Genomic DNA, 21,125 nt, shown 5'->3' with positions numbered 1-21,125 from the left:
AATCATAAAAGCGAGCAAAAATCAACCCAGTACGTCAAAGCAAGCGAAGAGAGGACCCCGCGGTGGTAGGAAAACCGCTGTAGCGAGAGAACACGAAGGACCCAGAAGGTCTCTCCCAGAACCGGGTCGCCGCGGCTCTCCGCCCCGGCCACGCCCACCATTGTACAGGCGCGCGCACGCCGCGGCCGCCGCGGGCTCCCTCCACACGGGCGCGAGCACGCCGCCGCCCTAGTCGTTGAAAACGCAGCCGCTTCAGTTGGGGGCGGGGCTGTAAAGTGCCAAAGCCGCTGAGGTAAGTGGTCGAGGGCTCAGGGACCCTCGGGAGCTTGCTGGAAAGGGAGCTGATCCCTGGGATCCTACCTGCAGGGACTAGTAAAGTGGAGAAAGGAGGAGGAGGAACTGGAGCCTGCCGCAGAGGGCGTGTAAAAGGAAATTTCCTCAGGCCGCACGAGACAATTGCGCATGCGGGCCAAGCCATGGCGCCTGCGCAATGGGATGGCGCCAGTGGTGTCGCCCCCTGGAGACCGGGGAGGTGGGGTGAGGTGGAGGTCGGCGTGGGTGTAGGGTTATGGCTTGGAGTTAGCTTGGGAACAGCTGACATTCTGACCCATCCCCTCCTCAGCCCCTTTCCACCCAAGCTGTTTTTAGCTGCGGCATCTTTTTGATTGGTAATCCAGCTATTTGGAATGATTTCTGATGATGGAGTTTAATGATTGCTTGTCTTTTTGATAAGGAAACTTTTTAAAAAGGATTCTTTTCAAGAATATAAGCATGTATCTGTTAGGAAGGAAAGTGGTTTATGAATACGAGGTCATCCCTATCATGCATGAAGTAAATGTGTTGATCATCCTGTCACTGTGAACACAACCATGTAGTATCTCTGCTTTCCTGTAAGAATCTCTACTGCCAATAGTTCCAGCTTCCCTTATTGGGTCAAGTCCCAGCTTATTTCATCGTTAATATTTAAATATTCAACAAAATCTTACTGAGCACCTACCTTGGGCTTGGCAGCCTAATTGGAGAAACAGTTGTGTAAGTAGATCTACAGAATGAGGGAGAAAAACCAGTAAAGGACCAACCCTCCTGACATCAAACTTTTCTATCCTCTGCTAGCCCTGTGTTCTGTCATTTGTTCCTTATTCATTCAGGAAACACTAATCCAGGTTCTGTGCTAGGCCTTGAGAGTAGAAAAACAACTCCTTCCCCTTTTCCTAAGAAAAGGGTTCTTCCTAAGATCATTAACCTTAAAATGAAAGTATGGGGTGCATTTTCCCTCTTCCTGAGCATGCACTTTCCATTCTAAGAGACATTTGACATTGACACTCTGTGTCAAATGGAGAGAATTAAGACTTTTCCCATGAGTGTGTTGAAACATAATAAGTATGAAAAACTGGAATCTGCAGAGGAAAAAAAGATTCAGGACTAAATATTCATTGGTAGTTTTGGATAGCTGTCATTTACTGTGCCTATAAGTGTTCCAAATGCTTTAGTTATGTTTACCTTCCTGACACCTATGATGTAGGTACTATCATTATCTGCATTCTATAGATGAGGCAGCTGAAGAGCAGAGAGGTTGAGTGATTTGTCCAGAATCAGACGGCAAATAAAGCCAGGATGTGAACCTGGGCCAAGAGGCTGCAGAGTCTGAGCTCTTAGTCACTGTGCTGTTTCACCTCTCACATAGTACATTTTGTTTAGTCACTCTGTCATGTGTGACTCTTAGCGACCCCAGGACTATAGCCCACTAGGCTCCTGTCTCCCCATGGGATCCCAGGCAGGAATACAGGAGTGGGTTTCCATTTCCTTCTCCAGGGGATCTTCCCAACCCAGGGATCGAGCCCATGTCTCCTGCATTGACAACTGGATTCTTCACCACTGAGCCACCTGGGAAGCCCATATAGCACATGACAATGCAATAAAGCCATTGCTTAAAAAATGGCACAACAAATAAGCTGAAGTCTGTATGCCTATGTGCAAAATGGGGGGATTGGATTAGATGATCTTTAAGGAATCTTGTGGTTCCTGTGAAATGTTAACTCATTTAGCAAACATTTATTTAAATCAACAGCTACTTGGTATAAGCCAAGCATAATGTTTGGTCTTGGTGATCAGAATGCCTGCCTTTATAGAGCAGTTCCAAACTAGGGTTTATTGTGAGTTTCACTTTAACTTTGGTTACCACCTGCTGGTAGCGTTCAAAATTTAACCTAAATCTTTAAAGCTAAAAATTACTTAGGTAATCTTTCCATCTCAGCAGAAAACTGCTTATATGTGTTGAAGTTAGTGCTAATTATGCCCTCCACTTTTCAACCCTGGCTGTTTTATGTCTTGAATGATAGTTCTGAGTTTGAAAGAAAAACTTTTCTTTTTATATAGAAAACATAAACCTTTTAGAATCTTCTGTAAATGTGTAGTGTAAGCTTCTATTTTGTTTTGAACTCTTTAAAGGAGACATGTATTTGGTACAGATTTTCTCATTTACATTTGGACCTTTTGATTTTTTAATTTGATATAGTATTAAACACTCACAGCCCCTCTAATTCCTAATAGGCCGTGATTCTAAGCTCATTCTTGAACTATTTTGTTCCAGTTTTGGGACGCCACCGAGTGATCAATTTGGGTATTACATTTGGATGAAAAAAATTTTTTTAAATTAAAGGACCAATATGTATTTCCTAACCATTCCTCTTCCTTGGGAACAGAACACAGTGTTATTCTGGAATTTTATTTGGAAAATTTTATAAGTGAGTTTCTTGGTGTGGCTTGGTCAGGATGTATCCAAGACAAACTGTCCCATGAGGCATGGTTGTTTTATCCTCATATAATTTATTTCCTCAGTCAAATTGCTACCTTGGCACTGCCATATCACCCTTTCATAACCCATAAATCACCCACAGTCAATCCCAAATGACATAAACAGTTTGCTAATGGTAGGAAGTAGTGTTTTAAGTAGAAAAACTAAGAATAAACATATTTTCACTTAAAATCCTGAGTGACATTTTGGCCCAAGGAGCCATAAAAGATCGTGGGAGTACAGAGGGTAGAAAAATTTGAAACTAATTCTTGACTAAACTGTATGCTGACTTTCATGGTAGCTGGAATGAAATGTTGTCAGTCTCACTTCCATAAACTTGCCAATTGCTGTTTTTCTTTCTCTGTAGTGAAGTGAGAATTCTACTAGAGAGGAAATGGCTGCCTCTTCATCATCCTCCTCAGCTGGTGGGGTCAGTGGAAGTTCTGTCACTGGATCTGGTTTCAGTGTCTCAGACCTTGCCCCACCACGGAAAGCCCTTTTCACCTACCCCAAAGGAGCTGGAGAGATGTTGGAAGGTGATCTCATGCTGCTTTTTGCTGAATAATTGGATTAAGACCTGCAATGAATATTAATTGTAAAGAAGCTATTAAGTGGATTAGTTACAAGTTTGTCCTGATTTCAGCTCCACATTTCATCTCTTGTCCTCATTTCAAAATATCTTTAAAACACAAATCTTTCTCCAGAATTAGAATTTTGGAACTGAAAAAGACTTTGGGAATCCTGGAGGTCATTTAGAGTTATTTAGATCCAGAAAAGATAAAGTGATTTGACCATGTGAAAAGACACAGCACTTGGGCCAGGAATTCCATTAAACTCCTGCTCCAGTTTGCTTTATCCTGGTACCAGTCAGCTTCCCTATGGTTAGTAGGTTTCATATATATTTTTTCTAATATAATTCACCTACAGATAGATGAAGAGATTCTGAGAGAAAATAAAAACCAATCTACTATTCTTCTATGGCCCACAACAGAACAGTGCGGTGTGGTTTCTCAAGCACTGGAGCTGGATTTGCATCAGATCATCCCCCATTTTATTCAGCACAGATTTGCAAACTGGCTGGCCAAGATCAGGGCACAGCCTATAAGCATGAAACAGCTTTAATACCTAGAATTCATCAGGTTCATGTCACTTTAGGAGATGGACCAATAAATTCTTAATAGAGAGCATTAAAACCTCCTGAAGAGCTTATTTAAAATGCACATTTCTGGCTCACCTAGAGATTCCAAATTAGTCTAGGTTATAGCACAGGAATCTTCATTTTGACTAACATCCAGGGGAGTCTCATGAAAGAGGCCCTTAACTATTAAACTATTCTTCATACCTTGAAAAAAAAATCAGCAAAGAACCTATTAAAGATTCAAAATCTACTTGATTCTAGCACATCTGTGCTTAATTGTATATTGATCCTTTTTGCTTTAAATATTGCAAATTTCAGTAAATATACTTAAAAATTAATCTGGAAATATCTGAGAAAGGCACAGACTGTAGTTAAGAGTCAGCTTTTTGGGGGTGGTCTTCATTTATATCAGGTATAACAAAAAGCAGAGGTTTGCATTAAGCCAACGCAGACAGAAGAATCACTTGTGACAGGAAAACATAGGAAGACTGGGACCAAACATAGGAAGACTTTTTAGAATTGGTTCAAATCATGATTGGTGACGTAGACAATCAGATACTGTAGTTAGTGATACATATGAGGTGTATGTATTGATACTTCTGTCTTTGCCCTTTTGTTTTCTTCAATTATGTTAACTGAATACTCAAGCTAACATCACTGAGTCTGGAGGTAGTGAACATCTAGGGCCTTGTTTACCATATTTGGCACTAAAAATAAATTATGACTTAAGTTATATGCTGCAGAGACCTGGCATTAAGGAAGTTTCTCCCAAAACAAATCAAAAGTTGGAGGCACTTAAATTGCTTAATGAGTTTTATGGCAGCAGAAAAGGAATCCTTATTTAACAATGAACCCTAAGATTAAAGTCATTTAAAGTCTAGCTACAGGAGGAATTTAATACAGGCGGTACCTCCTTGGTCTCAGAGCTGTCAGCATTCTTTGTAAGTGTACACCAGATTTCTTGGAAACGTTAAAGAAGACAGGCTTCTGAGATTAGTCTAAATGCTGATGTTCTAACAAGTGATAGTTCTGTCCACTTTTATTCCACCCCAGTATGCTTCGTGGGGGACTGTGTTGCCTTTCTCCTGTAGAAGGAATTTAAATTGAGTTTAAATTTGCAGTGCCCAGTTTTGGTTTTCTTCCTTGGGTTTAAAGTTTCACCTGTACTTTAAAGCTATTTACATTTAAGGACAAACTATGAAAACTTAGAGGTGGCAGCCCTTGAACTATCCCGAGTCAAGTGAAAAATGTTAAATTGAAAATGGTACCCTTAAATGTGAATTAAAAGGGATGGTAGATTTGGATGCATCCTCCTACTATGTTTATAGGCGGTACTATTATGCAAGTAATCTAATGCTCGTGTACCTGACCATTTTTCTTACAATAGTTTAATGAAATACAAGCATACCTTGTTTTGTTGGGCTTTGCTGATACCAAGTATTTTACAGATTGAAGGTTTGGGCAACTTTGCCTTGAACAAGTATGTTGGCGCCATTTTTTCAACAGCATTTACTCATTGCCTATCTCTGTGTCACATTTTGGCAATGCTGACGGTATTTCAAACCCTCCACCAGCAAAAAGGTTACATTTCCCTGAAGGCTTGATGATGGTTAGCATTTTTTAGCAGTATTTTTTAATTAAGATATGTACATTTTTTCTTAGACATAATGCTATTGCACACTTAACAGACTACAGTATGATATAAACATAACTTTTATATGCGATGGGAAACTAAAAAATTAGTGTGATTTGCTTTATTGCAGTGGTCTGGAACCAGACCTATGACATCTCTGAGATACGCCTGTATGAAAATAGAGTAGGAAGAGTTGCCTCTTCCGAGTGGGAACAAAAGCAATTAGGTGCTGTTTATTATCTTAACAGGTTCAACTTGGTCTTACCTCCTCCCAAGTCTAGGATAATAAACCCAAATAACCTGTACTTAACCTTGTGTACTAACATTTTTGTGTATCTGCTCTCTGATATCAGACACCTCACATAAGCAGTATATTGTACAGGACTTTTCAACATTCCCCTGCCTTTGGCTAGGATTGTCTCACCCAGATATTAGTAAGCAAATTAGAGACTGTCTTTCAGTCCTGAAATGGCTCAATTCTGGTGGCATCGTACGCCACTGGAGCATTAATTATCTGCCATTGCCTCTTTTCCCGCTGTGGGATAATAGTCTTTTAAATGAATTTGTTAGCATCCTATTTATTGGAGTTAACAGTGGTGTTAGATTTGGACAATTTACTGAACTTTTCACCATTTATAACCTTTACTTGTCCCTTAAGAGGAAAGCTGATGTATTGCTACTTGGTGTGTTACAAAGAGTTTGATTACAATTTCTAAATGGAAGACAGATTGCCCCAGGCTGACTCCTCTCTGGAGAAATTCCAGACTTTAGATTGGTACAGATATCACACTAATAGGATGTAGCTAAGAAGCAGTGGACTTTGTGGTTAATACAGAGCTGCAAATCAGCAAAAATGTGTTCCATAGACATACAGAGCAGCAAAGTGATATGCAGGTGCCTTTTTGAAAGATTAGCTTACATCCTTTTGCTTGAAGTTCATTATCAAGGGAAATATGCAAATGTTATAATTTAAGCATTTATCCTAATAACACCTGTGATTGAACGTAAATGGGAGGTAGCACTTTCAAGAGCTTGCAAACAAATCTTGGCCTGGTCCTTAAAGCCAGAATCCCCACTGCCTTGTGTGAGATCCTCAAGTTCAGGATCAAACCACCTGAGAAGAGCTCTAATTCTGTGTGCCTTGCTCTTCCTAAAATAAAACTTAAGTTATAATTTGATTCTTTAATCAAGGGTATGAAAGCTGGCATACTTACACAATTTATTAGGCATAATAAATTGCATCGTTGGTGTCAAATGTTCACACAGTCCCTCTTCCCGTAGTGGGATTCATAGTTATTTTCAGTCCATTTCCCTTATTTGAAAAACTCAGTAATATCATTGGCTTACCTAGATCTTTAAACTGGACAGCCAGTATAATATTCAATTAATTGAAAATTAAATTTTTGCTCAGTTTAGATGATATACTTACAAATGACTTACATTCTGCCAGAGAAATAGGGGTGGGAGGAGGGAGTGGGATCATATCCCATATGACACAATGTTTAGAAAATAAGTTGAATTTAAAGAATAACACTATCCTCAAAGTCTACATCACTATATGAAATTATATTCTGAAATAATACATAATATATATATATATAAATACATAATAATTTTCATACATATTATGTATGGAATAATTATATTTTGCACCAATTTTGTAAGATAATATTAGAAGCCCTCTTGGTCGTATATTTAAGCTATTTGAATATAGTATCTATGGTTTTTCTTATTTATCATGAGCTTCTGAAATAAGGTCTGCCTTGTGTGAAACTCAGCATGAAGCCAGAAAATGTTAGTCCTGTCTCCTTGTCACTTAATACCTGGCTGACGGCAGCAACCCATGATTGATGGGTGAGTGCTTGACACCCAGTAGCGTTGGCATGAACCGCCGCCTAAAAAAAGACAGCTGTGTCCTCTCCCTTCATTTGTTTTAGAATTTCTGCAATAAGATCCCTTCCCGAATGGTTTCTGCTACCCCTTGAAATCACATTTTCCTACATGAGTTCTACGTCTTTCAGGGTATGCTTTGTTGTATCAGCCCTTGCCTGATAAGGAATAACATGAACTAGCTTATGTTTCACAATCATCTTCCAAGTACTAGGGTGACTGAATTAGCTACCTTCTTATATCCAGTTCTTGGCATCAGTACAATGCTAGGTTCTGAAATTGCACCATACTCTTATCAACATCCAAATTGCAGTGTTTTGGTTTAGTTGGAAAATCAAGGTTACAATTTGCGTTTACAGAATGAAATTTCCCAGCAGTGTTTTGTGATGGTCATTGTGATGTAATTTGATATACAAAATATTGACAATAGCTATTTTTCTTCAACTTTACTTTTTAGGATGAAAAGGATTAAGAGTTTTGGTGTACCTTTGTATTTTGAAAGTTTGGGGCCACATGGCCAAGTGTGTTAGCTGTCAGTGTTTGCTTGACATACAAAATAGGAGAACATTAAGAAATTGTCAGGTTAGGATGGGAGCAATGTTGACCAGGACATCAGACTGGGGTTTCTTGTTTTTGTTATTTTAACACTATTTTTAAACTCTTGAACAAGTGTAGGGACTATTTTAACATTCTAGGTATAGAAGAAGTAGCTTTTATAACACAGCAGTGTTAATTCTAAGTGAAACAGAAGCCCTCTTTGTAAACCCTGAAAACTAGACCCTGAAAGTAAAAACAGGGAGAAGAATGGATGTGTTTACTACATTTATCAGAAGCCATTATATTAAAATGGATTGGAGCAGATTAAAACTTTTCCTCTTCTGTTTGTAGATGGCTCTGAGAGATTCCTCTGTGAATCTGTTTTCAGCTATCAAGTGGCATCTACGCTTAAACAGGTGAAACATGGTAAGCACATGAGTACTGTGTACTTAACTGTGAGAATGAACTTACTAGGGAGTGGAAGGGTGGGAGAGGAGGACTTAGAAAGGTCAGAGTACTCTGTAACAAAAACTCAGCAAGGCTGCTTAAGTGGACTTCCCAAATTGCCTGCAGACAAGAACATTCTACAGTTCTTAATCCACACATAATATTACATTCAGACTTAAATTTGAAGTCAAAGGGGTTAGTTTTCTAGGGGAGTTAATGCTTCCCACTCCTCTTGTATTGCTTTTTCCACTCCTTCCTGAAACCTTCCTTTCCTGTTGTCCTCCACTGTTACCACTGTCTGCATCTTCAGGTATGTCTACCTGGATTCCAAGATCCTGGTAGCACCTTTTCTATTCTATCGTGGCTTACCAGATCTTCATTTATGCATCAGGGAACTCTGTTCCACCACCAAACCAGACTATTTCTCCCCTGAGAACATAATGTTGGGGTGGGCAGGTGTGGGGGGAGCTGCAATTGCTTGTAACCCTAGGTTTTTGGTTTTTTGGGTTTGTTTTTTGTAGCATACAGGATCTTAGTTCCCCAACCAGGGATAGACCCAGTTCCCCCTGCAGTGGAAGCACAGAGTCTTAACTACTTGTAACCAGTCACAAATTTAGTAGACAAGTGGCACGGAGGATAACTACTACTATTTTTTTTAAGATTGTCTTAAATAATTATCCTACAATTAAAAATAAAATATAAAGAAAAGATTTAAGTCTTCTGACAACATAGGGTAAGACCCCATTACTAGAATATCGAGGGGGATAAATCCTTCTAGAAATTATTTTTAAATCAGTCATCATTTTGGTGCTTGGTGTATTATTATTAAAAAATACTATCTCCTCGATTCTTTACAGATCAGCAGGTTGCTCGGATGGAAAAACTAGCTGGTTTGGTAGAAGAGCTGGAGGCAGATGAGTGGCGATTTAAACCCATCGAGCAGCTGCTGGGATTCACACCCTCGTCAGGTTAATCTGGCCTGGATGGTCATCTCGGGTGCACAGCAAGTGCAGGTCTAGCAAGGAACTTTTCTTACAATGTATATAGCCATCCAGAGACTCACGGCTCCATCACTGAATTGTTAATTCACATTCATACTTGGTTTCTCTGTACCTATACACAAGCAACAAATTCTTAAGTGTGTGATCTTGCAGGGAAATTTTTTGCTTATTTGTTTAAAAAAGTATTGAGAATCGGATTTAGACAATCGACATCAGAGAACCAGGAAGTTTGAGTTTAAAAGAGATTTATGAAACTTCACAATCCCGGACACATGCCAGAATTGGCCAGAGGAAAGACATCCCTCCTGTCATTCACACAGTTCCTAGAATCCTCACCAGTCAAGTCCAAGGTCAGGATCTGGGGTTATAAAATACATTTCTGACCTAAAACCCTTCTTTTTGCAGATGAATGTGATTTCGACTCAGGACTTGTCCAAATTAGGAATTTTTTAATGTTTGGGATTTTTTCTATTTTTAGACATCTAATTCTATAGATTCTAACTTTTTCTAACCTCTTCTAGGCATGCCAAATGCTGGCAAAAAGAATTGCTTTTTGAATGTTGAAGTTCTTGTAAAAAATAAAGCAGTGAGCAAAATCCTTTTAAACACAGAAATCCTGAGTTCATCTTGTTGGTGGGCTCTGGCAATTCTGTAGCAAATAAATCCTTTGAAAGAACTCCAAATTGGTTTCTTTATCCTTTCAAAGCCTCAGGGATTTGGGATAGGGGAAAGAGGTCAAATTACTTTTGTATGAAAAGGGAATCTAAAAACCATTTCTCCTAAACAAATGGTAGATTTGCTTCATCTCAGGGATATTTGTCTTTTTAGAAGTATATGAATTTATCATCAATATCTAAGTAGGTGTTTAGCCATGATAAGGAAAAACCTGATAAGCTAAGAGATAATCTTTGTTTTTACTCATGGGACCCCCACATCCACACTACATAGTTAGGAGAATCATTTAGATTGTATGCAAATTTTGCCCCAGACAGAATTTGCTTTTCTTCTCATTAATAACTTGTTCCTGACCTGCTTAGAGTTGGTTAATTATGAATAAATAAAATCCCAGTAGCAGTTGGCCTTAATCTCAGGAGTTCAGAATATTTTAATATATACTTCATGACAGGGAGGTGGTGACCTCATTGAGTCGATAAGGAGTCTGAGCACAGGGAAGATAAAGACCTGCACATGGCCACATAGCCCAGACTCCAAAGAAAATCTTGGAACTTAAAACAGGTTGCAGTTGATTGACAATTCAGTCCACTAACCTTGTCTCTGAAGCACATCAGAGCACAAAAATTTCCAGCCCTCAAACTCCTAATTTCCATATAATACTTCTTAACCTAAACGAGTTCCATTATTGAAAGCCGTTGAGTTTCCTAACATTGTCCTTTTAGGTATCAACCATCTTCATGATTACCAAAGGAAAAATTTTAAATACCTAGTCTGCAATAAACCTTTCAATCATATTTTCAGTGACAGTTCAAAAGCAATCACTAGCTTTCATTTGATTTATGTAACTATAGGACCCAGACACTGTATTACCTCGTCTTTACCCTCTGGCATTGAACTTAAAGAATTTTTGACTCTCTCAGTTGTACATTTCTTTTCATGGCCTTAGAAATTGAAGAGATCTATAGAGTTCAGTGGAAATACTTTCTGAAGCACCTTTTCCAGTGACCATCAGCTTCTCTTAGAGTGCTGCCGGAAACAAGAGCCTCACTGAAGACGGCCCCTCCCTCTCTGCACCTTTCTGTTGGTCATTATGTCTCATCCATAACTCCTGTTACCATGCTCTGGGCTTGAAGATGGACCTGTTGTTCATCTTTCCTCAGTTCTGCACTCATTATGTTCCAGTCACTCAAAGGAATTAATTATAGTCCTTTCAGTAACACTGCAAGATGTGTAAAAAAAAAAAAAAAAAAACCCTAATACAGATGAACTTGAAGCTCAGAGAAGGCATTACTACATGCCCAGGCTCCCTAGCTAAGTAAGTGGCCAAGTCTGGATTTGAACTGAGTGTGCCAGACTCCAAAGCTGAGATTATTTTATATATAATATATAATTGAAAGGTTTACATACACACACACATATATGTATCATGCTTCATCCCACTGACCCCAACCCAGTGCCTTGTACAAAGAAAAACCCTAAAACTTTTTTTTTTTTTTTAATGATAAAATGAATTAACTACCTGGAGGAAATAAACCTTATTACCACCCTCCCTGCTTCCTCTCTTGGTGATAAGGTGATAAGGAACAGCCTCTTCCTTTAAGGACTGATAGGAAGTAGCTATGTCAGTATCTACATAACCTTTTAGGATTTGGCATGATAAAGTTAGATGCTTAATGGATACATACCTAAGTGTGCAAGGAGGAAGACAGGGAAGATGGCAGCTAACAGCCAGGATTTCACAGACAGCCACCATCTTAAAGCTGATGGTAACGAGTGTTTCAGTGCATAAAACACTTTGCAGTTTCATAAATGTCTCATCTTGAGTCCCACATCAACCCTGTGAGATAAATGAGGCCGGCAGTTAACAGTTGAGGAAACCAGTACAGAGAAGGTAAGGTACCAAGATTATTAACCAAAGTATAGTTAATAATATAGGCCTTTCAAACCTTTATGCCTTCTAGTTCGTCATACACCAGAAAATGTGAAGGCAGAATTTGCTAATAAAGATTGTTCATATCAGTTTGATACATAATTCCATATAAGTGCCTTGTCTCATGGTAATGAGACATAAATAGTAAACTTACATAAAGCTGGTTTTACTTTTATGAAGTTAAAAATCTTACTTTTTGACTTTAATTGTCTAAGATCAGCATTGAAGTCCTCAGTTTTCACTGATAAGCTTAAGTGCTTTATTTGTTAGTGCCATCCTATGCCTGATACTCACCTGGAATGACAGTGGTCTGGAACTCTAAATCAAGTTTCTAACCCTAGGATCTCTCTGCTCAGTCCATTTACTTGAAGCCTTCGGCTTCCCTTCCCCGGCATGATTGGGAGTCCTTGAATTCCTTGTTCCCGATCAGAACACCAGATACTGAAGTGGTTGAAACTTTGGACCTTAAGGCCAAGCCAAAGGTAGAAGAAGAGAGAGGACCAGGAGATGCCTATCATCCATAAGAAAGAGGAGGAACCTGCCCAAGGACATGGTTCCCTTTCAGGCAAACCCAAGAGACACTACACTTGGAGGAGAAGGCAGTTATGCTTCTCCCTCTCCTTTTGTCAGACCACCTAACCTTGCCTAAAATATCTTTCCTGGCTGCCTTGTAATTACCCAAAGTTCCAAGCAAGACAAATCCTCTCCACAAAAGAGGTACAGGGTTTAACTAACAGATACTTGGGGAAGTTTGGGGTTGCAGGCAGAATACAAATGATGCCGGATCTCTGGGTTCCCAGAGCCGAGTTGGGATGGAGATGGTACCAAGAGTGAAGAATGGGAGGAGGAGGCTGGAACCGGCCCCTGTGCTACTAGCCTGCCTTCTTATTTTGCATCTGGTCGAAGAGGGAGTCTCAGAATTTAGAGCTGAATGGAAGAGACCTTAGAGACCATCTAGTTCATCCCCGTGGTTAACAGGATGTCAGGCCCCTATGTGTCTCATTGCTTTATGTATATTCAGTACCTAGAACACTAGCTGGCACATAGTAGGTGTGCTGCAGGTATTTATTGAGTGAATGGAAGTATGAATTTGTTGTATGTTTACCCTCATGTAGAAGCTGGGCTAGCTATGGTGCAGCATCCATACTGGAGAAACACCTAAGGTAATTAACTGACAAGACAATAAGCCAGAGCCCAGCCCAGAGCTCTCTGTAATGCTGTACTGACAGGTGGAAGCTGTGTCCTAAACAGCCATGGGAGGAGCCTGGGCAAATGATGTTGGTGGCTCCCTGCCTTCCTCATAGGCTCCGGCACACAGGCCCAGTGGTGGTTCCCCACGTCAGCATCCACAAGCTGCTCTCCACCTCTCCAGATACTCTGATTTCTCCAGCCTCTCCAGCTCCCTAGAGAAGCTGTTTCCCCAGAATCCACTTACTTCGTATTAATAATATAAGCTCTTTAGGGAAGGTAATGAAACAACATACAGTTTATTAACAGGAACAACAGCTGCTGCTGCTGCTGCTCCTGCTGCTAAGTCACGTCAGTCGTGTCCGACTCTGTGCGACCCCATAGAAGGCAGCCCGCCAGGCTCCTCTGTCCCTGGGATTCTCCAGGCCAGAATACTGGAGTGGGTTGCCATTTCCTTCTCCTGTGCATGCATGCATGCTAAGTCACTTCAACCGTGTCCTACACTGTGCAACCCCAGTGACAGCAGCCCACCAGGCTCCTCTGTCCACAGGATTCTCCAGGCAAGAATACTGGAGTGGGTTGCCATCTCCTTCTCCAAAGGAACAACAGAGAGGATGTTTATTTCCATATGTCTTTTATTCATTTACAGACATTTACTGAGCACTTACTCTGTGTCTAGCATCTGCTAAATGCTGAGGATATGCTGTCAATCAAGACACAGTCATCAGCTTTGAGTTTATATAAATATATTAAAAGAGATAAAAGAGTAGTTTTCAGTCTAAAAACTGTCTGGTATCAGAAACCATGTAAAATCAGAGACAGCTAACCCAGCTGAGCAAGGGTCAGAGAAGACTTCCTGGAAGGATGCTGTTTAGGCTAAGACCTGGAGAACACGTAGGTGGGGTGAGAAGGAAGGACTTTCTAGATGGAAGGTACAAAATATGCAAAGGCCCAAGAGTGAGGAAGGGCATCATCCTTCTGTGGGGCTGCGGGTGCTTTGTTATGGATGATTCATAAAGACAAGAGATGAGACAAAACTGGACCTGATGGGTTTTGCTAAGGAATTTGAACTTCAACTAGAGGACAGTGGGGAACTATTAAAAGGTTTGAAGTAGCGGAATGACAAGATCTGGTTTCAGTTTAGAAATCTTAGCTGCAAGGAAGGAGAAGGCAATGGCACCCCACTCCAGTACTCTCGCCTGGAAAATCCCATGGACGGAGGAGCCTGGTAGGCTGCGGTCCATGGGGTTGCTAAGAGTCAGACACGACTGAGCAACTTCACTTTCACTTTTCACTTTCATGCATTGGAGAAGGAAATGGCAACCCACTCCAGTGTTCTTGCCTGGAGAATCCCAGGGACAAGGGAGCCTGGTGGGCTGCCGTCTGTGGGATCGCACAGAGTCGGGCATGACTGAAGCGACTTAGCAGCAGCAGCTGCAAGGAACAGTGGCAAACAGTGGTGATAAGACCCAGATCCTTTTGGAAGCTGTCGTGGAAATCCAGGGGAGACCTAACTGCAACCTTAAAAATGTGGAGACAAGAGGATAGATTTTAACTTGAGAGCTACTCAAGGAATAGCCTATGTGGGACTTGGTGGCTCGTCAGACTTGGAAAATTCAGGTAGGACACCTGGGTTTTGGGTCTCAATAGCTGATGGACAGGATTCTTTATTCTCTGAGACAGGGATACAGGGAGAGATGTGGATTCAAGGAGATATCTGGCAGGTGACTCTGGTCTATAGCTCAGGAGAGTGATCTGGGCTAGAGTTAGATTTGGGACTCTCTATGGCAGCCCACTCCAGTGTTCTTGCCTGGAGAATCCCAGGGACAGGGGAGCCTGGTGGGCTGCCATCTGTGGGGTCGCAGAGAGTCAGACACGACCGAAGTGACTTAGCAGCAGCAGACTATCTCTGGGTTTCCCTGGAGGCTCAGAGGCTAAAGCGGCTGCCTGCAATGTGGGAGACCTGGGTTCAATCCCTGGGTCGGGAAGATCCCCTGGAGAAGGAAATGGCAACCCACTCCAGTACTCTTGCCTGGAGAATCCCATGGACAGAGGAGCCTGGTAGGCTACAGTCCACGGGGTCGCAAAGAGTTGGACATGACTGAGCGACTTCAGTTTCACCTTTTTTTCTTTTCAAACTATCTCCAGACTAGAGATGTGCAGCCAAAGGTGGGCATGAATGGCACTGCCCAGGGAGAGAACCCAGAGTGAGAAGAGAAATGGAGCCTTCTCAGAGCAGGAAGAGGAGCCCAGGAAAGCAACTGGCAGGAAGTCACCAGAAATACTGGAAAATGAGGAATATGGCATCAGGGAAACCAGGAGAAAGGACATTTTTTTTTTTTTTTTTGAAAGGACATTTTAAGAAGGAGGCTGCTGCAAACACCAGTATCTGGTGTAGCCAAGCAGTTAAGTGACAGGGGTGGAGAAGGCCTTTGGACTTTACCAAGGAGCTTGTTGGTGACTTTGTCCCAAGAGCAGCCACCTAAGTGGTACAGTGGAGGCAGAGCCAGTCTGCTGTGGCTGGGAGAGTGAGTGGAAGGTGAAAACGTGGAGCCAAATCTCGGCAACACTTTTAAGAAGTTCAGTGGTAAGGGGAAGCAAAAATGAGGGGCAGGGAGGGTGACAGTTAAAGGAAGAAACACAGTCAAGACATTTGTTTTTGGGAGAGGCCAGAGAGAGGGCATGATTGAGGGTGTGAGGTCCCTGACAAGTAGGAGGGGTGGGATCCAGAGCCCAGGGGGAGTAATTATTAGAGGGGAGGGAGGGCGAAAGGGTAGCGCTGATGTGGGTAAAGGCAGGTGAGGTGGCAGGAAGTTGAGGGAGTTCCCATCAGAAGGCTCCTATTTTCTCTGTGATGCAGGAGGCAAGTTGGTCTGTGGCCTGTGGCAGGAGGAGGCGGGAACAGTGGGATTGGGAATGGTCCCTATGAAGAATGGGAAGGAGTTGACCAGGGTTAGCTGCCAAGCACATTCAGGGGCCATTTGCAGTTCAAGTCCCTAAATTTGCCATGGCACCAGTCACTGGAGAAGTTTCCCAGGATCTCCTAGCAGCCTGGCAGTAGGAATAGAAAAAAATTAAAATGCATAGTTGGTGGTTACAGTTTTACACGGGAAGCACAAGAGGGTAAGCAAATGGTCTGGGGCTAGTGAGGGAAGGAAGTGAAAACAAGAAGAGGTTACCAGAGAGAGATTAGAAGGGTCAGACATTTCTTGAGGGCCTACTATGTCTCTGAGGACAAAGATGGGGCAATAGTTCCCAAACCTAGCTGTGCCTCAGAATTAAGCTTAATAAAAATACAGACTTGTTGGCCTGATTCCTGGGATCCAACAGGTCTATGATTGGGGGTCTCGTGTAACTCTCCTGCAGCCAGTTTAGAAAACACTTAGACCAGTGAAAAACGCAGACAAGTAAACAGAAATATGGAATCTATACAGCACCATAATTCCATGACTCTGGTCTAGATGGGGTGCTGTGGAAGCCAAGAGGGCTTGGTGGTGGGAAGGAAGGGGAGATGACAAGGAAGTTTTCCTAGGGAAGGTGAACCTGGGCTTGAGCAGACTGGTCAGTTGGGGTTAGAGGGGAAGATGCCAGAGGAGCATTCCAAGTACAGCGACTAGCACGTGCATTTGTGGAACTCCAAGCCATTTGGTGTGGCTGGAGCTGAGCCCGTACTGGGGAAGGGTGTGCCCTCTCAGGAGAAGGAAGCAAAAAGCAGACTGTTCTGAGCCTTGCTCTACTTTCCATCAAGGCAGCATTTCTCTGACAGGGCCCAGGGTACACCTAAGAGGCCAAGGATCCTGCCCTTCACAATAAATAACTCGGGAAGCAGGCTCCTCAGGGCCCAGAAGCTTAAGCCCCGTAGTCTGGTATAAAGCATCGAAGTGATCTTTACCGGCCACTAGGCAATACTGTCGGAGAAGGCAATGGCACCCCACTCCAGTACTCTTGCATGGAAAATCCCGTGGACGGAGGAGCCTGGTAGGCTGCAGTCCATGGGGTCGCTAAAAGTCGGACACGACTGAGCGACTTCACTTTCACTTTTTACTCTCATGCATTGGAGAAGGAAATGGCAGCCCACTCCAGTGTTCTTGCCTGGAGAATCCCAGGGAGAGGGGAGGCTGGTGGGCTGCCATCTATGGACACGACTGAAGCGACTTAGTAGCAGCAGCAGGCAATACTGTTCACAGTACTGTTGCTCTGGCAGAGAAACTAAGCATTTACAGATTTGTACTTATTTACTTACTTTTAGGGGAAGGCAGATGTTCCAAGCTCAGAATTACTGAAAGAACCTCCCTTCTGGGCTCTGAGCCAAACCAGGATAAGAGGCAGTCTGAAGGGATCAAATTTAAAGTATATAGACGTTGTGGACAGATGTTGTTCCCCGCCGACTGGTTTCTCCTCCTTCCTTGCCTGGCCCTGAAGGCCTGAACTAAACTCCCACACCCTCTTCTCCCTCTCCTTATTCTCAGAAATCTCCAGGCATATAAACCACACAAGCATGGGCATTTCATCTGTTTAGCAAACCTAAAGTTCATGCTTGGGGGTTGTTGAAGTCAGATTCTACCCACTTAACTTTTTGCAAAGTCTCCAAAATACAGTAAATCTGGAATATTCTATGAAGTCAGGGCAACTTAGCTCTCCAACATACCGCCTAGAGGACAACCTAGGACCTTCTATCCTGGACCAGTGTTGTTGCTCAGAGAAGACTCAAGGCTCATTCTGTGATACTGCTTCAATGCTCAAGGCTAGAGCGCTTTTTGAAAGCACTCCTGATCATGAAAAGGAAAATCACAGTCTCCCAGCCAGCCTGAGATGCAGCTGGAGGACCCAGGCGCTATTGCCTCCAGAGACCTACGGACTCTGGAGCCAGGAAGAAAGCAAGACATCATCCCCATGCCATCTCTTGGTACAGAGAAGAATTCATTCTGAGAGCAGAGCTAGAAAACAGCAGAAGCGGAGAGGGATGCCCAAGGAGGAAGGCAGTGCTGCGCGGTCTGGGAGCGCAAGCCCTGGCTGCACCCGTCGTTAAGACTTACTCACTCTGCTGCCAACCGGTGGGCGTCCTCACTGGGAAATATGAAAGCAGAGGCTCAACCTCAGAGTTCTACACCTCTTCATGACCCTGGGGAATCACTGAATCTGAGAACAGAGAAACCATCATCCATCCTGAGTTTTTGCAGTCTCTTTTGAGTCCTGCTGGCTCTGTGGCCAAAATGAACCTTCCATGAAAAAAGAGTTCGGCTCCTAGAAGGTGTCAATCTAACACTCTTCAGTTGAAAAGCTGCTGAGGGGAGGAGGACTCCCCTGGTGGTCCAGTGGCTAAGACTCTGCGCTCCCAATGCAGGGGCCCTGGTTCAGTCTCTGGTCAAAGAACAAAGATCCCACATGCTGTAACTGAAAAGATCCTGAGTGTCACAAACTAAGACCCAATGCAGCCAAATAAATTAATTAATGTTTTCAAAAAGAAAAAAAGAAAAGCTGCCAAGGGGGATAGGAAAGGCCTCAGTGAGTGAACATGAGGGCCCAGGCCCAGCACCCACGCCTCTCACTTGGCACATAGGCTCTCGGGTAGGTACAGGTCATGTCCAGGCACTGGAGACTCAAAGAACGTTCATCATGGTTAATACGTAGTGAGGAATTACTATATGTGGGACACTGTGCTAAGCACTTCAGACACATAATGCCATTTACTTACTGGGAGAGGGTAGCAGAAAGGCTATGTGGGGCAGAGGAAGCCACCAAGAGATGGCAGGAAAGAATCCCATAGTCTAAGAGCTGAAGGGCCTTGGCAACTGTATTCCTTTGGGCTAGGGCTGCCAATAACAAAGTACACAGACTGAGTGGCTTAAACAACAGAAACTTAATTACCTCATAGTTTTGAAGTCTGGAAGCCCAAGATCAAGATGCCACCATGGTTGGTTCACCGTGGTTGGTTCCTGCTGGAGATTGAGGGAAAGGATCTGTTTTAGGCCTCTCTCCTTGGCTTATACATGATCACCTCCTCTCAGTGTCTCTTTACATCATCATCACTCGTGCACGTCTGTGTCCAAATCTCCCTTTTCTTTAAGGATGCCAGTCATCATCTTAGATTAGGGCTCACCCTACTGACCTCATTTTAACTTGATTACCTTTATTAGGTTCTATCTCGAAGTGGCTCAGTGATAAAGAACCCTTCTGCCAGGGCAGGAGATGTGGGTTCGATGCTTTGGTCGGGAAGATCCTCTGGAGAAGGAAATGGCAACCCACTCCAGTATTCTTGCCAGATTCCAATGGAAAGAGGAGCCCGGTAGGCTACAGTCCATGGGCATGCGAAGAGTCGGACATGACTTAGTGACTAAACAACATCATCTCCAAATAAGGTCACACACTAAGTTACTGGGGTTAGGACCTCAATATATAAATTTTGAGAAGGGACACAATTACTCCTGTAACAGCGATGATGTTTAACCAAACCGTGTCCTTTTATAATTGAGGATATTGAAGTCTCAAGTGAGCAAGTGACTCACACAGGGTGGCACAGCAAATTGGCAAACTTAAAACTAGACCCCAGGTCTTTGGGAGCTGCAGGCTTTGTGCTTATTTCCCTGGAGTAGCAGTAGTGCCAGCTTTGGGAAGTTCCTTCTCTCAGAAGGGAATCCCTGAGCTTGGACAAATCTGGGAAGCACCCAGTCGGATCTCTTTATCAGCCTGTGGTGAGGACACACTAAAACTCTCTTACAAATCCAGATTTGGGAAAAGACTCTGAAATGCTAGAGTGGAAAAACCCTTATTAATGGAGCATAATATAAGCACCAGGGTTTATTTTCAATGACCAGGCCCCTCATTAAGGAGGCAGACATGTAGCTGTCATAAAGGAAGAGCTTTGCTGCTTATTTGCTGCCCCCAACAGCTCAGGTTGCTGAGTACAGCTGGGTGGTGCTGGCTGCTCACAGACTCCCCCACTGTTTACTCTCTGGGCTTACCTCTGCCTCCAGGCTGGCATCTGGCCTCTCTGCAATCAGTTGTGACAACTCACTAAAAAGAGTCTTTTGCAAGTCTCATGCAACATGCAGGAGCAACATGAGTTGAAAAGCCTTGCTCTTGCAGTTTCAAAAACAAGGAGGCAAAAATTGAGATTGAATATAGTACGGAAGTGTGGGTGACACCAAACCGCAGATGAGTTGATAGGCTGTGGGGAAGGAAGTGAAAAGTTCACCTTGTCCTTCCCTGTAACAGAGGGCTGTTGGTTTTGTAGAGGTTTGCTTTTTTAAAATCTTTTCATTCAATAAAAATAGCTCGGTAGGATAACATATTATAGCATTCGTGGAAATAAAAACTAGGAACCACATCATACAATGTTCTCCTCCAAACCTGGCCCTGGTTTCCCAGGCAGCTCCCAGTTCCTTCTGATTTATGCAGCAGCCGTGGAGGCCCTCGCCCCATCCCAGGTGGAGGCTGGCCTTCAGGGAGGAAGGGAGGAGGTGGTTCAGAGTTATCAGCTGTTTCCCTTGCTTCTGAGCCAAGACCCTCGCCTCAGCTAGAAACCCAACTTTGTCCCCAGTGTCTGCCTTCCGCACCGTGAAAAGTTTCCATCACAAAGGGCTGATTCAGGAAACCAAGGTTAGAAGCAAACGGTCTTATTTGAAAATGGTGAAGGCCAGCCAGGTTTTGGGCTTCCTGCATTGATTGCTCTCCCGGGGCCTGGGACCAGCCCAGCAGGGTGGGGCCCTGCAGCTCTGCAGGTTACAGGATGTGAAAGTGGGGACTGAGGTTAGGAAAAAGAATAAAAGGCTAGGACCAGAACACACCCAGCAGAAGGCCATGTGCAGTTCTCCTCTTCAGGGTTTCCTGTGGGTACACTGAGAACATTGTGTTCTGGCTGTGAACTTACCCAGCTGAGCAGGCTCCAGATT

General features: G+C 43.0%; 2 protein-coding genes and 1 long non-coding RNA gene across 9 annotated transcripts in view; 1 reads left to right on the top strand and 2 right to left on the bottom strand.

Annotated features, from left to right (window-relative positions):
• ASCC1 (activating signal cointegrator 1 complex subunit 1) overlaps positions 1-499 on the bottom strand; it is a 102,487-nt gene extending 101,988 nt beyond the window's left edge. For 6 of the 7 annotated variants that reach the window (XR_006270869.1, XR_006270870.1, XM_043476647.1 and 3 more), the window contains exon 1: positions 361-499. The gene's annotated coding sequence lies outside the window, so the exon portion shown is untranslated. Of the gene's footprint in view, positions 1-33; positions 227-360 lie in introns of those variants that run through there. The other variant, XM_043476644.1, reaches the window with a different exon arrangement.
• Positions 170-10,123, top strand: ANAPC16 (anaphase promoting complex subunit 16). Its single transcript, XM_043476650.1, has 4 exons — positions 170-292; positions 3,162-3,330; positions 8,344-8,418; positions 9,297-10,123. Exons 2-4 carry the CDS (start codon positions 3,189-3,191, stop codon positions 9,410-9,412), a joined length of 333 nt encoding a protein of 110 aa, XP_043332585.1. The 5' UTR covers positions 170-292; positions 3,162-3,188; the 3' UTR covers positions 9,413-10,123.
• LOC122446429 lies at positions 3,253-20,450 on the bottom strand. The gene is made up of 5 exons (XR_006270871.1): positions 20,196-20,450; positions 19,102-19,172; positions 18,270-18,372; positions 11,801-11,952; positions 3,253-3,371 (listed from the first exon to the last, which is right to left on the bottom strand). It is a non-coding gene; the product is annotated as an uncharacterized LOC122446429 (long non-coding RNA).
• Between the last annotated feature and the right edge of the window lie 675 nt (positions 20,451-21,125).

This window comes from Cervus canadensis, chromosome 8 (assembly GCF_019320065.1).
Source record: "Cervus canadensis isolate Bull #8, Minnesota chromosome 8, ASM1932006v1, whole genome shotgun sequence".
Classification (NCBI taxonomy): domain Eukaryota; kingdom Metazoa; phylum Chordata; class Mammalia; order Artiodactyla; family Cervidae; genus Cervus; species Cervus canadensis.
The sequence above is the reverse complement of the archived record's forward strand: the minus strand, read 5'-3'. Positions and strand labels throughout refer to the sequence as shown.